The sequence below is a fragment of the Colias croceus genome, chromosome 20, assembly GCF_905220415.1.
Source record: "Colias croceus chromosome 20, ilColCroc2.1".
NCBI classification, from domain to species: Eukaryota; Metazoa; Arthropoda; class Insecta; order Lepidoptera; family Pieridae; genus Colias; species Colias croceus.
In genome coordinates this window covers 4,753,640-4,772,918 of record NC_059556.1, presented here as the reverse complement: position 1 = coordinate 4,772,918, position 19,279 = coordinate 4,753,640, and the positions used below count along the sequence as shown (strand labels likewise).

General features: G+C 32.2%; 1 protein-coding gene across 2 annotated transcripts; it reads left to right on the top strand.

Annotated features, from left to right (window-relative positions):
* Window positions 1-1,846: 1,846 nt before the first annotated feature.
* LOC123700964 (mitochondrial glutamate carrier 1-like) lies at window positions 1,847-17,812 on the top strand. 2 transcript variants are annotated; one of them, XM_045648355.1, is made up of 8 exons: window positions 1,847-2,000; window positions 2,263-2,324; window positions 4,030-4,164; window positions 7,654-7,803; window positions 12,691-12,824; window positions 16,164-16,362; window positions 16,663-16,803; window positions 17,145-17,812. In XM_045648355.1, the coding sequence occupies exons 2-8, from the start codon at window positions 2,284-2,286 to the stop codon at window positions 17,281-17,283; spliced, it is 939 nt and encodes a 312-aa protein (XP_045504311.1). In that variant the 5' UTR covers window positions 1,847-2,000; window positions 2,263-2,283; the 3' UTR covers window positions 17,284-17,812. The 2 variants fall into 2 exon arrangements, with proteins under 2 accessions (XP_045504311.1, XP_045504312.1); XM_045648356.1 differs by having other exon boundaries at window positions 1,851-1,997.
* The last annotated feature ends 1,467 nt before the right edge of the window (window positions 17,813-19,279 follow it).

The following is a 19,279-nucleotide window of genomic DNA, read 5'->3' as shown; positions in this document are numbered from 1 at the left end:
CAATAGCTTAAAAAAACCGCATCAAAATCCGTTGCGTAGTTTTAAAGATTTAAGCATACATAATATTATAGGGACATAGGGACAGAGAAAGCGACTTTGTTCTTAACTATGTAGTGATGATGAAAAGATGCACTAACTTATAATTATTTAACTATACAGTAAAGTTTTATTCTTTGTTTTATTGGTAAGGACCAGTTTGTTGAAATCTCTAAAAAAATTATTTAAATCGTTCCAGCTATTTAGGACGAGTGCAGTGACAAACACACGCACAGAAATTTGATCATCTAAATATCTACTATTTTTTGTTACTTAAATGGCATATAATCACAAATATTATAAATATAAGATTACAATAATTAATATTCATCGCTCCTTAGTTAAAAAGTATCACAGGTTTAAAATTATTGAAATAACGAAGTATGAATATTGAATGCAGGTCTGGGGCAGGTATTAATATTTCAATGAGAGTCAATGCGTATTGAATTTAATTTACGTTTCCTTGTCGCATTTTTTAGATCTAAAAAGATATAAAAAAGAGAAATGGATTGTAAAAATAACTTTTTATCGTAACACAATTATAATTATTTTTAAGAGGACGGATAGCTTAGAGTATATATTACAATAGTATAGAGCGAGTGTATTGCACAAATTGCATAGTGCGCATCGTAGGCAGATGAGCTATAGATACTATATAGATGTGTGTGTGACAAATAGGGATGGGTAGATATCAATTGCGTGTTGAACTATCGATAAGTTATGTAAATAAATATGTATCATAAGTAAATTTTATGTTCAATAAGTTATTAAAGGAAAAATATATGAATAAAGTATAAATATGTAATTTTAAATTTGTTTACCAACTGAATAAAGTTTGTTTATTCCATTTGAATATTAAATATTATATAAGAAATTTTCTTGTATTAATTATAAGTACTTTAAAAAATATGTTTGATTGGAATATCAGAAAAACGTGAGTACTTGTTAAATAATAAAGTTAATAAAATAAAAGTTCGGGTTTAGTGCTATTTATTTAATAATAAATCAAACAATAATAATAATGTTTTAAAAATGGTAAAAAATATTAAGGAATAATTAATAATTTAAAATGATAATATAATAAATAATATTAATAATTTTTTTATTCAATTTTATCCATTCTACTATCAAAATCTTCAAAATCAATTTAGCGGTTCAGAAAATATATCGTAACATTACATATTTTACATTTACACTATAATACATTCGCATTCATAATTTAGAAAGTGTATCATACAAAACACACCACAAATTTATTTATAATACATTTTTAAAAGAGTTTTAATTTTAAAGTTAAATAAATAATTTGTTAAAATATAGTTCTTCTAGTAAACTTTATATCGAGTACAGCGTTGGTCAGGTCACATCACTACGATCACGTGGCGGCAGTGAGGCGCGCGAGCGAGCCTGCGCGTGTCCGCCTCCCACCTACTCTTCACCCCCGCGATGCTAGATTTATTTTCATCAAATTATGTAAAACAATCGACTTACTGATGAAATTTGATAGTGGATTTCAATTTTGTTTATTTTCTAGTATCGTTTTTGCAAGATAGAACTGCACATTTCACCACGTTTATTCGTAAATATGAAAAAAATCTAGAGCAATGCACTTCGTGAGCACTCAACCACGACTGCGAGCGCTCGCGGCGGGAGCGTCGTGTTGTTCCCACCTGTGCCTACTGTTCCCACTTGGTTGTTCGCACTCTATAGATAGTATATATACTCTAAGACGGATAGGTTTTTTTGTGGTTTTTTTATTGTCTCTGTGTGCATGATATTTGATAATAGCAACATTCGTATTGAAACGTCACCAAAATGTCATTTGCAATAAAAATTCTCCCGGTTGTCCTTGCTCGCGGTCTGATTTGGTTTTAATTTTTACATTAAAAATTTTGCAATGTGGTTTTTTTAATTTTAAAATAAAGTCGGTGTAAAGAATTTGATTTTCTGCCTTTCTTCCACCAGTAAGTATTATTTATTGGTTTGGTTACGTAAATATGTATAAGTATTTTATTTTTCGTTTCAATTTTTGAATTCTAGCAAATCAATAATTGCTTGTGCGATAGCTTGTGCGTATTTTGTCTGTAAAAAAAATATAAATTAAATCTTTGTTGTATCTTAGTTTGTACATAATATCAAAATTTATTTTATAATTATTCCACTCAATACACAGCTTTTATTTATTTTAATTTGTAGAATGGATAATTATGTGCATTTTAAATTTAGGTGTAACTATTCATCCCAATTATGAGCAAGCCTGGTACTCCACCCCCTCCACAAACCTTCAAGTAAGTTCTATAGAAATTAAAGGATATATTTGTAAAGCTACTTTATTATACATAGAGAAGCTAATTACTTATCCATTATTTGTATAAATTATTGTTACTACCTAGGTACATACAGAAAATAAATTATTTACAGGCTATCAGTAGATGTTTCATTTACTTATAATCTTTAGGTACAAAAAATATTATTTCTGCATAGGTATATCTAATACTTGAAATATCAGTTGCAACTGACTAATGAGGTAGCTATGATATGAGAAATATTATCAATATTGCAGACATAACTTGTTTCATAAATTATTTTAATTGAAAAGGTCATTAACCACTCAAGTGCTGAACGACCGGGAGCCGGTCGATCCACATACAGGGGCTGGTGCGTTGCGACCGGCTCCCGGTCGATCCACAGACAGGGGTTTTGCGTTCGCTTTATAAAACGGTCTAATAACCTTCCTCTTTCTAACTTATATGACATGTTAAGGAAAAAACAGGCTAGCTATAAATCAAGATAACAACATAACCACATGATTTAAGTGGCCCACTTTTGATGACACATTGAGTAGGTAGTTTTTTGTACAAAAAAATAAACAGGGAATGTGTAAAAAAAATGTATGGGAGGGTATGATGTTTTTATTTTCTCGTAAGAAGAGTGTAACAAAGGATCAATATATATTAAAATCTCACTGAACAGCTGTTTTAATTTTTTATTAGCAGACAAAATGTAACAAAAATTACAAGGGTACATTTGCTTTGACTTACAAGTTGTTTTATTAATTTAAATGTTACCATGTTTTGACAAGGCATAGACTATTTTATTATCTATGAATTTAAATACTTGGAAATGTGCTATTGTTATAGGAATCTGAGTTAATCGACTTTATAAAAATATTGGACCGCCAAAAACCCCATTTGCGGCGGCACCGGGAGCCGGTTCCGCACATTTCCCGATTTTTGCAAAATGGCTCCCGCACTTGAGTGGTTATAGTATTGTTCAATAAAAATAGATGTAGATCCATATTCTCTCTGTAGTAATATATTCTGTTCTGTATTCTTAATTTTAAAAAGTATTGCTTCATAAATGGCATATTTTTCTAGTGTCTTTATCCAATATAATTTTGTTAAGATAAAATTCAGTATTTCATATTAACTATCTAGTTGAATCAATAATTTTATAGCAATATAATAAGGAATAATCATTGATTTTTTCTTTTTATAAATTTTTTGCTTTCTTGATGCTCTTATATTGTCATAATTGTTTTTATTGCTGTTTTCTAATTAGTCATTCACATATTTTCACATATTGATCCTGTGTTAAGATAGGTTAAAAAACCTTTTTAGTTTAGTATTGTTAAAGAGGTCAAATTGTAATTGTAAATTAAATTCATATACATAACTATTTATTATTTCCTTAATTACAAATAAATTGATAATACTGATCATAATATTCATGGTGAAAAATGCATGCAATCTAAATCTGTCTAAAATTAAAAAAAAATAATTGATAAAACATGCCCTCTGATACACTGACAAATTAAAATATGTATATTTCAATAGAATATCACTATTGCTGTTAACTTATTCTCCAGTAATTAACATTTGAATGATTTATTTCATGGATAATATTATCTATGCACTATTTTTCGAGTAGTACTTACGACCGATAATTAATTCATAAGTACTCATAATTATTCATAGCACTATTTTCTTTCAGCCCTCTTCCAAAGATCATCAATGGAGGTATTGCTGGAATCATAGGTGTTTCTGTCGTATTCCCGCTGGATCTGGTCAAAACTAGATTGCAGAACCAAACAATAGGTCCAAATGGAGAGAAGCAATATAAAAACATGTAAGTGTAGCAATATAAAAACATGTAACATAGTAATGTTTTGTCAATACATAGTAAGAGCCCCGCAGTTGCATAATCTTATGAGTCTCATATATATGTAAAAACCGCTTGAAAAGTGTCTCTGTTTGATATTATTTGTTGGCAGAAAATATAGAATATATGTTAAACAATAACATATTATACATCTTAGTTTAATTATTACTGTCTAATGATGTCTGGCATGAACACTAGGAACTCGTAAGATGTAATTACATTTATCCAACTAGGATGCTTGTAATCTAATAAAAAATAATTTATTTCTGTATTTAACTGTTTATTTGTGTGTTTACAAAGGTGTACAGATACATCCTGTATAAGAGTGGCAAATGGTTAATAATATTACCTATTTACTTGGCTGGTACTTGGTAGTAATAAAATTAAATATACAGGGTTACAGGAAAAGTCGATGTAGATCCGTTAAGGGCATGTAGTACACATCATTTCTGAATGATTTCACTATGTAACCCCTCATCCTAAACTTAACCGTTTTCGAGATATTCGAGTTTTAATTTTTTTTATGAAAATGCCCAATTTTTCGGCTATTCAATTGAATATTTTGAATATTTTTGACTCTTATGATTATTTTTTTTGTTTTTTACATGAAGAATGAGATGCTTAATTACCTCAATGACTAAAATTGCACGTAAGTTAACTAAATAGGTCATTGTAGACGATCGAAACTTAAGAAAATAAGTACAAATTATAAAAAAATATTTTTCTTTTCTGGATATCTCAAAAAATTATTATGGCACTTGCTCTGCAGATGTGCTTAAAAACATCTACATTTTATCAGCTATCCAACGAGGTATAACAACCTAGGGTTGTATTTAAACTCATAGAAAAAAACATAGTTGAAAAGGTTCAGGTAGTAGGTCTAACGGGTCCCTCGGCTATTGTCCTTCAAGTTAATCCGGTGCGTGTGAGCGAGACAACTTTCGATTTATGCAGATGAGAGTGAGAAAAATAATGTGCAAAAACAAGTTTGGGGATACAACATACCCATTGTTTTGTATTTGGTCGTTTGTTTGCTTGCCATCCATTTTAGTCTACTCATGCGATTCGTCCATGGTAGATGCGAATTATTGTGCTTTCGGATTCCCACACGACTTATGTGTGTGACTTAGGTGACCTACTTATGTTCTCCCATTACAATTACTGCGGGACATGTGGTTTAAACATGATGGCTGCCCTGCTCATTTCAGAAGAAGCGTTAGGGAATGGTTGGACACTAACTATCCTAACAAATGGATTGGACGAAGTGGGCCTTTACCCTGGCCACCCAGATGTCCCGACCTGACCCCCATTGATTTTTATGTATGGGGGCACATGAAGAGCCTCGTTTACAGTGAGCCCAACCCCATATCGTCAGTGGAAGTTCTCAAAGAAAAGATAATTAATGCTGCTAACGACATAAGAAGAATATTAACCACATGGTGTAGTGAATAGTGGACTACGTGAAAGAATGAGAAAATGTGTGCGAAATAGAGGTGGACACGTAGAACATGAACTATAAAATTTTATTCAAAAACATTAGGTGATTAAATGTTATTTTGAACTGATTTATTGTTTCATTTAGCTTACTACAATCACCGACGATTTTTATGCCAACTATGAGTTGAGCGTGAGTGACTTTGTATGCCAACTAGCGTTAACAACGCACCGATTACGTTATTTTCCAAACAATAGCCAGTAACTAGTCACTTACGCTCAAGTAATAGTTGGCGTACGGTCATTATTTGTACGATCGACAATGTGAACAAAAAAAAAATGCTATAAAACTGAATGATCTCCTAGGTCAGGATAGCGGGATATCGATGGATGCATGAAGGTTGTACCTAGCCGAGAGAGGCCTATGTTCAATAGTGGAAGCCAGAGTAGGCTGAAATGATGATGCTGAACTTAAGTCAAATTAATTAGATTAAATAAGGACTATTTATTCTGACTGCCATGTAGCCTTAGAAACTAAGTTTCACCTTTGAGGTTAATAAATACCCTAGAGTTTTATACCTCGTTGGATAGCTGATAAAATGTAGATGTTTTTAAGCATATCTGCAGAGCAAGTGCCATAATAATTTTTTGAGATATCCAGAAAAGAAAAATATTTTTTTATAATTTGTACTTATTTTCTTAAGTTTCGATCGTCTACAATGACCTATTTAGTTAACTTACGTCCAATTTTAGTCATTGAGGTAATTAAGCATCTCATTCTTCATGTAAAAAACAAAAAAAATAATCATAAGAGTCAAAAATATTCAAAATATTCAATTGAATAGCCGAAAAATTGGGCATTTTCATAAAAAAAATTAAAACTCGAATATCTCGAAAACGGTTAAGTTTAGGATGGGGGGTTACATAGTGAAATCATTCAGAAATGAGGTGTACTACATGCCCTTAACGGATCTACATCGACTTTACCTGTAACCCTGTATTGTGGATCATGCAGAATTATGAATAGCATAATTAAGTGATCAAATAAAATAATAATGTAACATGCCTGAACTGGTTTCTAAGATAAATTTACCTTTGTATACAGTTGTTGGTATAATAATCTAGATTCTATATGAATTGTATTAATCAATGTAAATATAATTCAAAATCTCAAAGCAGGCTTAAGTGAAGACGTGTGTCGTGTACATACATTTAAAGCGTATAATATGAATTATTTGATGACAATTTCTATATTATAGATATAAAATGCCGTAACGTTCTATGGATTCGAGGCCGACGCGGACGTAAATTATTTCCGACGTTATGCCAATTAGGGCCGATTTTTCAATGCTTGGATAAAACTTATTCGTCGAATAATGTACAAAACTACCATTTTAAAAACGTATTCTAATTGCCCGTATTTGACAGTTTACGTGACATTTTATTATTATCGTGTAATAATTTATTGGACGGATAAGTTTTATCCAAGCATTGAAAAATCGGCCCTTAATGAAACAACAACTGTCTGTAATTCGAACTACATTATTTGACGTCATTACATAATATGTATTGAATTATAAATAATTTTAAATAAACAACTGTGCTACATCACATAAACTGTTGGAAGGGTCCCCTGAAAAAAAGATTCTATCTTCAAGTAATAAAAAATTGAACATAACTTCATATTAACCATAAACAGCGTACCTAGAAACGCTCTTTTAAAGCCAAAATAATATTTTAATTTAAATTAATTATTAGATAATAGAGTTGTATGACCATGAATGTTTTTGTTTTGGTCTACTTATTATTCATTTTAGCTGTGATGTATTTTGGTGCAAAAAAGGGTCTATTTGAATGAAACAATAACAATATTTGATTTTTTTTTATAGCACTCGAATGCTTTATAAATAGTCATAATTTTTTAAAGAATATAATTCTGAGTCCCGCCTCGTGATGTAATTTTTTTTAATTCTTTAAAAATGTATTACAATGAAGTTAATTAATTTTTAATGTACATGTTAGGTTGGATTGTTTCCGCAAAACATACGCGGCGGAGGGTTACTTCGGTATGTACCGGGGGTCGGCGGTGAACATCATTTTGATCACGCCGGAGAAAGCCATCAAACTAGCAGCCAATGATATGTTCCGGTTTTACCTCACACTGCCTGATGGGTAAGGATTTCTTTTAGCATTTATTTGTTTACTAGCGGTCCGCCCCGGCTTCGCCCGTGGTACCTACATGTTTTATAGCCTATGTTTCTCAGTGAAGATGCAGCTTTCTAATGGTGAAAGAATTTTTGAAATCGGTCTAGTAGTTTATGCGTGAAAACCATACACACATACATAATTACAAACCTTTCCTCTTTATAATATTAGTATAGACAAGATATTTTTGCGATGATAAATAATATAATTATTGTGATAAAACCTTTATTTAAACTTAAAAGGCTTCTCGGTCGAATTAAAAAATGATTGAAGTGCTTGAAAGCTATCACGCCTATTAAAGACTGTATTTTTTAGGTACTTATAAGTTTCTTATTTTAAACTACGTCGTATTTTTGTATTTTTCTTTTAATCATTGTGACAACTAAGATAAATAATTTCTCATTAGAAATTTCTTCTCATATTTTGAGCAACAGCTTTATAGTTGTGAGTACAGCCAACCAAATATGCGAAAAGCCAGTGTAATGTTTATACTAAAACTACTGTTTATTTATATTTCTCTTTCCCTCGACTCTTATCCATACTAATATTATAAATGCGAAAGTAACTCTGTCTGTCTGTCTGTTACTCAATCACGCCTTAACTACTGAACCAATTTGCATGAAATTTGGTATAGAGATATTTTGATACCCGAGAAAGGACATAGGCTACTTTTTACCCCGGAAAATAGGAAATAGGTTTTATCCCGGAAATCCCACGGGAACGGGAACTATGCGGGTTTTTCTTTGACTGCGCGGGCGAAGCTGCGGGTGGAAAGCTAGTAGTGCTATAACATCTATAGTGCGAGTATAATATTATGTCCTATTTCATAGAAACAAGAGTTAATTATACATATCCTACATTATCAACTGAATCAATTTTAATATGTGGAGCACTCAGGCCTCTGCACACCAAGCAGTATTTATAACTCATACGATTATTTATGTCCTCAGCTATTATTAAATAAACTCCTAGGAAATTGTATATTTTAAAACATTGTTTAACTTATTAATTACCACAAAATATATCATCAAACGAAACGACAAGATGTTAATACAACACACAGAAATCTATTTTAAGACGTGAATTTAAAAACAACTGTGACATTGTAATAGAAATATCTTGTGCTCGTTATAAATAACTGTACTAAAACTGCTTATAGCTGCTTATTGTCTCTACTATCTCATTGATACTCAAAAGAGTATAAAAATATGATTTTCATGATTAAAACCCAATATGAAACTAAATATTATTGTTTATAAAAAGTTATAAACATCTTACTGTAAGGTTTTATGTTATCTGTGATAATCAACTGATTGCGCAATCGTGTCAGAGTTTCTGAGATAAGAATTAATGAGATAAAATTATACTGATTCGTAAATACTGCTATGCCTTTATATAGGTACTTTATTGTGCAATTCATAATATTATTATCTAGGTACATTGCGTATTTAAATCAAATTATAAATATCAATATTTTGGGGAATCTAGAGACCACGGACCATATCGAAAAACGATTGTAACTGTGGTTCAATAGATATATCTTATACAGTAACAACCTAAATTACTAAGATTAAGAATACTTTGCTAATATTTAAACATAAGCGATTATCGTAGTAACTCATTTCTAGTTGTTTCGAGGATTTTTCAAATTAGTCACGATTTTCTGAATGTATTTTAAATAAGATTTTCGACATTTTACATAATGAATTTTGCGGGTATATATTTATTTGTACATAAGAATTATTATATAATGTATCGTAGGTAATAAATTTAATAATATTTTATTGCTATACGGCAATAAGATTGCAAATTTGTTTTGTGGTGAATCTTCATAATTTTATACAAATTTAATTAGTTACACACAATCTGCATATTTGAAGGAGAAAGATTGTATTTTATTTTACAAAAATACGTATCTAATGCTGTATCACTAAGGGCCGATTTTTCAATGCTTGGATAAAACTTATTCGTCGAATAATGTATAAAACTACCATTTTAAAAACGTATTCTAATTGCCCGTATTTGACAGTTTACGTGACATTTTAATTTTATCGTGTAATACTTTATTGGACGGATAAGTTTTATCCAAGCATTGAAAAATCGGCTCTAAGATAAACAACTGATTTTTAATGTTTTGATTGATTGATAGGAGTATTAGGGTAGGGGCAGTTGGTAACTATGCAACTACCTGATAATATTTGATAAATAGCCACGTCACAAGATAATATCTGTGATGTGATTGTAATGTGAAAGTCTTTGGCTATCAATGGATCACTTGTTTAATAGATGCAATGATTATTTATTTACCTTTGTTAGTACAAAGTACTAAATGTTAAAGCATTCGTATTACTATCAAAGTAGTGCTTAATAGATAAACAAAGAGTGGAGTAGCAAGGTCAAGGCTTTATGTAGTTCTCTTTTATTAGTTTAAGTGCATCGATCTAATTTTCCAATAAATATTAAGGTTATTCATCTAGGTCTCGAGCATGCTTTTTCGGAAACAACTAGAATACTCCTGTACTAAAACGATCCTATTGAGAATAGGGTCGGCTCATCGCCACATTGAGACGTCAAAACTGTAAAATCAAACGAATGAATATAGACTACAAGCCCGCATAGGAAAAAAATATGGGTCAAATGAACCACCAGGGGACATATCTAGAACGATAGAAGAGCATAAAATAATAAGATTCATCACTATGCCGTCACTTGTAAGCTGTCCAACTGAGTGCAGATGAGAATTGAAAAGTACAGGTAGACTCGGTAAATTTTGGTCATATATTTTTGTACGGCATTCTTAACTATCGATAGATCCATTAAAAATATTAAGAAACCGCTCAGTGCCGTACAAAAATGGTGGTCCACAAAGTCGGAATTTTTATTTAATTTCTACCGGGGGTAAATTTGGTCATTTGACCATGTACGGCATCTGTGTCATACTATGCCTATACTGCTTTTAATCCATTATTCCGCAACGCCGTACAAAAATCATGGGGACAAGGGGAAAAAATCGAGAGTTGCAATCCCCTCTCTTTCCCCACTCCAGGGGGTCATTTGACTAAGTACGGCTTCGGTTCCAAAACATTATCTAGCACTCAAAAGTACTATTAAAAGCAATGCCGTCAAAAAATAATTGTTCTTTTAAATGTATACCAATAATCATCTTAATTTCATCGAATTCTTGATATAAAGAGCTGTAAGGTCATTTGACCCTGTACGGGAACTTTTTTTTAACATGATATTGTAAAATTCAATTGTTGTATAGTATTGCCGTTCAAAAGAAACCGTTCTAAAAAAAGTTATAGAGAAATGCAAAAACAGAAATTTTGTAAAAGTTTAAACATCGTAGATTAATGAAATATAATAGTTTTCTACACTTTATTCGTTGTTTTAAATAGTATTAACATAGATAAATTAGGAAAAAACGATGCCGTACATTTTTGTGCAGACCACATCTTTTAGGCTGATGAAAGCGACGAAAGCTACAATTTTAAGGGTGCTTTATGGCCATTTGACACAGTACGGCATTAAAATATTTTTACCCAACTACGGCAAAGCAAAAGGAGGGTTATGATTTTGACAGGTCATGTATGTATGTTCATCTATTCCCTCGTAACTTCTAAACTACTTATCAGAATTCGACAAATGACATATCATTAGAAGCGTCTGAATTGTTCACTGGATAACCAGCGACCAGCTAGCTAAAGGCTATATGGGGTTTCACAAAACCTAATGTGGCGCCCTCTAGCGGACAAAACATACAGAGTAAAAAATAAAGTTAAGATAAATATACCGTGTTTGGTATCATTTGAAAGCGCTTTACTTGTACATTTTGAATATGTATAATATATTACTAGCATTTGCTTGTGACTTTACCTGTATTCATGGGCTGATTGCATATAATTCACATCTTTTCGTTCATAGCTTCTTTATTAGTTCATCAATTTAACGGAGTCCATTCCACCTGACTGGTGATAATTAACCACCTCGAGCTTCTTAATATTAATGTATATTTATATTTTATTATCAAAATATAAAGCAAACATTTCGTTATATGGATTTTTTTCTTTTTCAGATTTTTCCCCTTTGAACCAACGAAAATGTACGGCATATGAAAAAATATTATCTATGCATAAAATACTTTAAAAATAAATTTATTTCGTGTTGTGTCAAATGACCCCCTGGAGTGGGGAAAGAGAGGGGATTGCAACTCTCGATTTTTTCCCCTTGTCCCCATGATTTTTGTACGGCGTTGCGGAATAATGGATTAAAAGCAGTATAGGCATAGTATGACACAGATGCCGTACATGGTCAAATGACCAAATTTACCCCCGGTAGAAATTAAATAAAAATTCCGACTTTGTGGACCACCATTTTTGTACGGCACTGAGCGGTTTCTTATTATTTTTAATGGATCTATCGATGGTTAAGAATGCCGTACAAAAATATATGACCAAAATTTACCGAGTCTACCTGTACTTTTCAATTCTCATCTGCACTCAGTTGGACAGCTTACAAGTGACGGCATAGTGATGAATCTTATTATTTTATGCTCTTCTATCGTTCTAGATATGTCCCCTGGTGGTTCATTTGACCCATATTTTTTTCCTATGCGGGCTTGTAGTCTAATACTCATAAGTCGATCAATAAGATTTATATTTAAATTCAAAGTTGGTTGTCCAGTTGGGCAAAATTATGCATGACGTTGATAAGCAAAAAGGATTTCTAAAATGGTACATTTCAGATATTATTTCAAACAAAGATTTTAACAGAGTTTCTGTTGAAGTTTTTAACTGCTAAATCTATAATACTCTCGTAAAATGAAACACAAGAAGATACTACATTGGTTCACAGTTCGCTACCAGTATTCCGACAAATGATAGCCGGCGGCAGCGCGGGTGCTTGTCAGATCGTCATCACCACACCTATGGAACTGCTGAAGATTCAGATGCAGGACGCTGGCCGAGTCGCTGCTCAGGCCAAAGCTGGTAGGTGATTGAATTATATATAAGCTGTGCTGTGTTTAATTTATTGTTGTACTTGTTGTGTATTTTACAATAGATATTATAGTGGTTAGAACTATACCATAATCAATGTGTATTAATTTTGACGTGACAACGTCTTATAATTCGATAGAGCCGGTTGCACGCACGAAAAAACATGACTCGTGCGGCGTTACCTCGCTCTGAGGCGTTCCGGAATGCTTGAAGTGCAAGCGAGAGCACGGAACGAGCGACAAAGAAGCACAATCAGATGTTGTCACGTTCAACTGTCGTCAGTAAACCGACTTTACAGACCAATTTTTTTTCCAAGGTTTAAGAGGAAAAAATTAAGCCTGTCTACTGAGTGAATGACTATGCCATGACCATTCAGAAGTGCTTCTAGAAGAAGTCTAATGTAAATAAATGTTTGAGTTTTAGGCTTTATATTGGTCTCCACCTTCCATTGTCGAAGGCAGTCAATTTTGTAATAATACGCAAAACAAACATTTATTCCTCCTAACAAAGCTGTGTAATGTGGGATTATTTACTTTGGATTATTATATAAATTTGCACCGTTTTGTATGAACTAGGTACGTCCCACGTTCTGAAGTACTAAAAAGGAATTAGTATGCTGTTATAGTTAAAGAATATTTAGCAACCGTCTGTAATAACAAAGTAAAGAGTTGAGTAAATACTGGAAAGGCCGAAGATTATCAGAACAACTTTAAAAAATGCCTCGTCACGATGTCGTCGTAAATAAAAAAAAAAATATTTGAAATTGTATGATGAAATTCAGTTTTGTTGTTACTCTTTTTCTCTTACATGTTAGTGAATCGATTATGTAAGTTTATTTTTGTAAACGATAAAAGATAATAGGCGTGGAGGGCGCTGTAGAAGTTAAAACTCCTATTGTTTCGTGTACAATAGCCATAAATATTGATTTTACTTCTAACGTCTTTAGAGATAGTAGACTGTAGTTTAGTTATCCGCTTTTTATGTAATGACTAGTTGACCATATAGACGTTTTTCAGTCATATCTGAATCATAGAGTAACTTATATAGGGGGGATCTGAATTGATTATGAATTGGGACGTAATGGGGGTCGATAGCCTGTAAAGATAAATGATTATAAATTTGCTACTGATTGCTCATTATTAATTTTCATGTGAAAAAATTTTACATTTCATATATTCTTACAACTTAAAACACAGTGGGCATATTATTATGTTTAAATAAAAGATTTAAAATATTGATTAATATTAACGTCATAAAATACGATCGATATGACCTCGTAACGAGGAACACAAACGATAAACGTACTTAGTAAAATTGACCATAGTCCGGTGCGGGAGACGTTCCCTGTTCCTATCTCTCCAATCGTTGACTAAGTCATGATAATATAACCGGATTCCTTTCAATAATATAGCAGATATTGTTTTAAATTCGAATAAATTTTTACTCTGAAATATGCGGCCAATTTCGATAGAAACTAATCAGTGCAGTTGGCAGTCTCAATCAATATTTTCGTTTGGAACTTTTGCGTTATAGCACACCCCGGACACTCCATACAAAATTATAGTTTTGACAGTCACACTGTAGAGACTGCAAATGTGTGTGTAAACTCTTTATGGTTGGCACATTTGTGACTAGCGTAAAAAAAAATTCGCGTTTTTCTGATGAAATACATCCGTAAACAGCACAATATCTAACCATTTTCTACGAAAAACGATAATCACAAATCCAAAATAATAAAATTGCTTTAAGTCAATTTGATTAATGTTGTCAATCTTCGTTGCGTTTCGTCTAAAGACGTCGTTGGTATCGTCCTTGCGGGGAAATGGGTACCATAAGGCTAAGCGCGCACCACGATTTTAATTTTTGCGACACGATTTCAAAATCGCGCTGTAGAAAATCGCAGAGAGTACGGTGCGCGCACAGCGATAATTTAATAGTGATTCTTACTCACTTTCATCATGGATTTCGTACAAGTTGCTTGTATTTATTTACTACTTCGGAGGATAAGAATAAAAAAAAAGAAAATTCGTCTATATTGGACTCCTTCTTTTACAGCAGATAGAATTGTCAAAGGTTTCTTTTATCCATACTAATATTATAAATGCGAAAGTAACTCTGTCTGTCTGTAAATTTGGTATAGAGATATTTTGATACCCGAGAAAGGACATAGGATCGGTTTTATCCCGAAAATCCCACGGGAACGGGAACTATGCGGGTTTTTCTTTAACTGCGCGGGCGATGCCGCGGGTGGAAAGCTAGTCAGAAATACAATGAACTTCGGATGTATCCCAAAAAATTCTTTGGCTATTATAGAATGAAAATTCCGCCAAAAGGCCGCCCTTTGTGCTTTTTTATTTTTTTTTATTATTGTAACCTTTATGACTGTAAATTTTGTTTCTTGTACAATAAAGTGTTAAATAAATAAATAAATTCAAACCTTTGACAGATTACTGAATTTATAATTTATTTACTTTATTTATTATAATTTACCAAACAGTACCTACCTATACGATGTTTACTGTTGGACAGACGAAACACAAGTGAAGTGCCGGTCGGGCCCGAGTGTGCGATTTTATTATCGCAGTGCGCGCGGTACCATACAATTTCATATTCTGCATTTCATTTTCGCGACAATCGCGTCGCGAGCAGTCGCAGCAAAATGTGACAAATCACAATTTTAAAATCGCTGTGATTATTTAATCGCATGTGCGCGCATTGCCATAGTAACTCATACGTTGTATTTCTGCGATAAAATAATCACGCTGCATAAAATCGTGGTGCGCGCTTAGCCTAACATGTCTGATCGTGCGGGGTGAGGTAAGTGTTTAATTTTGGCGGGAGGCGGAGAGTGTCCGTTCTGTAGCGTTTAGCTACTATTATGTATTCTGTGGTTATAGCACAGGATTTTTCAGAATGTCGGAATAAGATATACCAACGGAAAGCGCTTATATATTTAGCTTGACCTTCCTCTGTTTGTTAACCGTTAATCTATGATCTCATCTTTAATTACATTTACTAGGTACTATAACGAATATTAAGAGATAGCCCGATTTATTCCTTCACTGTACCTAATTTTCGACGACTTCTGATAGAATATAAATTTCAACATGACGTTTGTAGTTCAGACGAAATAAACATCTGTTAAATCTTATGTATAAAATAAATAAAATAAAAATAAATAAATATTTTATTTTGTGATGTTAAAGTCTATCTGACTACCAAACTAGGTAAAAACGTGTATGAATGAAAAAAAATTACATATAACACCATCTTGAAGATATTTTATATTCATTCATACCACATAGCACATGTCTTATTTCGCATGTACAGAGGGCCGCAAGTTCGAGCGTGTCACAGCAATGCAGTTAACACGCAAGCTGATCGCGGAGCGCGGTATCTTCGGCCTGTACAAGGGAATAACGGCCACTGCCGCTAGGGACGTGTCCTTCAGTATCATATACTTCCCGATGTTCGCTACGCTCAACGATCTCGGGCCTAAGGAGCCGGGTGCTACTGGACCACCTTTCTGGTAAAAATATACCATTTTATTTAATTGGGATCGATTAGTTGGTATTGTATTTTTAATAGTTTCTGGATAGCTTGTAGAAGTGTCCTGACAATCTCGCATTTCATAAAATAAGTGATAACAAGCATGACTCACGCTGCAGTTCATAATGACAATAGACGAAAGTGAATGTGGTACATAACTATATAAGAAAGAATTGAAAAAAAAAAAATCTAGAACTTTTTTTCCTCTTCATTAGTAGAGATTTTTTTTCTTTTTTCTTTCACTCGTAAAACTTTACTAATAAAACTTTGTATGGAACAGGTGGTCGTTCGGTTCCGGTTGCCTCGCGGGCTCATCAGCGGCGCTCGGCGTGAACCCGTTCGACGTGGTGAAGACGCGCATGCAGACGCTCACCAAGGGCAGCGGCGAGCGGCAGTACTCGTCCATCGTGGACTGCATCACGTGAGCGCTTCTTGTATTGTGCACGTGAACCCGTTCGACGTGGTGAAGACGCGCATGCAGACACTCCGAGTGGTTCTTGTATTGCTATTTGCGTGTCGCCCGAAACACAAATATCAAAAGCAAATACAAACCCACAATATTGCTTTACGCAACTAGTCCAACGCAACACGTTACGAAGGAGAGGGAATTTTGGTAAATTAAACTTTGGCTGTCTAGTGTAAAAGTACCCAAAAAAAAAAAAAAAAGAGAATATGGAATATCTTTCCAAACATTTCCCACGACATTACATTTTCCAGAAAAGTTTTTATTATACTTTAATAAATTATATTTCATAATTTCAGGCAAACAATGAAACACGAGGGACCGACCGCTTTCTTCAAGGGCGGAGCTTGCCGTATGATTGTCATCGCACCACTGTTCGGTATCGCGCAAACTATCTATTACCTAGGTCTAGCTGAAAACTACCTAGGTATCAAATAAATAACCACCCGCTTCCGAAACAATACACTTGTTTAACTCACAATGCATTTATAATGTTTGTTTCAATGCTATTTATGTTTCTGAAAACACTGAATAATGGAACAAGTTGAAAATTTTATAGAAAATAGTAAAATTCTAAGTATATTTGGTTTTAAAAATATTTGTGCTTAGAAGTTTCTAAAACGCAACAGAATAGTACTATTTTCTACGATTTAGAAAATAATGAACATAATCAAATGAAAAATCGCGAAAAATTATAATAATAATTTACTTGTGCGTTAATAAAATGGAGCTTTCTATGGTATTACTCTATATTCTCAATGTTGATAAATTAACATGTATTAACTTTTAATTAATTACAATATAATATTTCTAGTTAATTTATTTTGGTTATATCATGTTCACTTTGAGTATTAAATTGTTAGCTAGCTATTTATTGCATTTTATTCATTTTTCTATGAAGTATAAAACAAATTCTAGTATAATTTATGTTTAGCTCAATTTATTTTAAAATTTTAGTTTAAGCTTGAAAGTGATATTAAATTGTTATTTTTATTTAATGTCAAATGAATAAAATTATAATTGTAGTATTTATTATTGTGACATTAATTTGTTATGTTAGATTTTACAAGTACCAAGTACTGGTTTTTTAACTTAGTTTTTGCATTAAATGTTTTGCTGCCATACCATATAACTATATATTTCGACAAATTTTGCAAAATTATAATATATTTTTCAAGATCTTTACAATGTGTTGCCAATAGAAATATAAACATAGGTCATGTACACCGCTCTTTTAATTTCTTTATTTCATGCTAATTGTAAGAATTGTGTTTATAATAATGAAATTATTATTCAATTATGGTGTTGACAATAAATGTACTAAAATATGTGAATGTCGTGTTAGAATAAGCGTTCCGAATTTCAATTATATAACAGTGTCGTGGCTGGGAAAAATATCATAATACAATATTTATAAGTTATTTATTGTCCGAGTTGAAGTTGTCCATGAAAAGTATTAAATTGATATGTATATATTTTATTGCAGTAAGTTTAATTTCAAGACACATTAATTTATTCGTAAAAAAATTTTATATGAAACCTAGCTACGATTCTGAAACATTATACACAAACCAAATTATTTGTAAACCGTACAATTATTTATTAGAAATATATAGAATTTGCTTTTGTTTTCAGTCCAGTGCTCATTTATTAATTTTAATTAATGTATACTAGAATCTCAATTTTACAACTTATGGCATAGATTTGAAAGAGCAAGGTAAAGCAATATATGGTTTGTGTATGACTTGATAAGTCCTTTCTGTGTCAATTGAAAAATGTTATGAATTAAATGTTAAACATTGTATAATTATGGTAATTATTACTTCCATACCCAGTTTTAGAACTTCCAAATGTATTTCTATATGTGTATTACTATCATGATGTATAACTGAGTGTTTAGGAATATAAATGTTTTGCTTATCTTTGCTTGTATTGGTTTGTAAGGTTATAATTTGCTGTTGTTTTTTGCCAGCGATAAAAAACATATCTATAGATGAAATCGCTGAACGAGGAATAATAAAAAGTCACTTGCTATTTTAGAATTATTGTTGCATTGTAGGTCAAGAAATGACAGACAGAAAGCCGTTACTATTTATTTGAATAAAATTTTAAAATTATTATTTATGTACATAACTGGTAACATTCCACTCATAAATGTTCTAGTCTGAAGTAGTGGTTACATCCATGTTCAAATATATAAACTATATATAAACCCGTTATTTATCTCCTGTAACCCTTACGACAATAAAAGTGGCTGTTTTGGTGACGTCAATTCAATAATATCTTTTTAGGGCTTACAATAAGACGGTGTCCATATAAACCTAGCTGTGTTATAGATTTGGTCGGATAGCTGCGTTTTAGTAAAAATCTATGTTGCTGCCGTTAAAATTGAATTGATATAGATCTAGGTGTTCAATAAATATGGTTAAAAATT

Bases quoted from the DNA above. Each gene is read 5' to 3' on its own strand.
- LOC123700964 (XM_045648355.1), top strand. From the start codon at position 2,284: ATGAGCAAGCCTGGTACTCCACCCCCTCCACAAACCTTCAA. The intron at 4,165-7,653 runs GTAAGTGTAGCA...TGTACATGTTAG, and splicing joins GAGAAGCAATATAAAAACAT to GTTGGATTGTTTCCGCAAAA. The intron at 16,804-17,144 runs GTGAGCGCTTCT...TCATAATTTCAG, and splicing joins TCCATCGTGGACTGCATCAC to GCAAACAATGAAACACGAGG.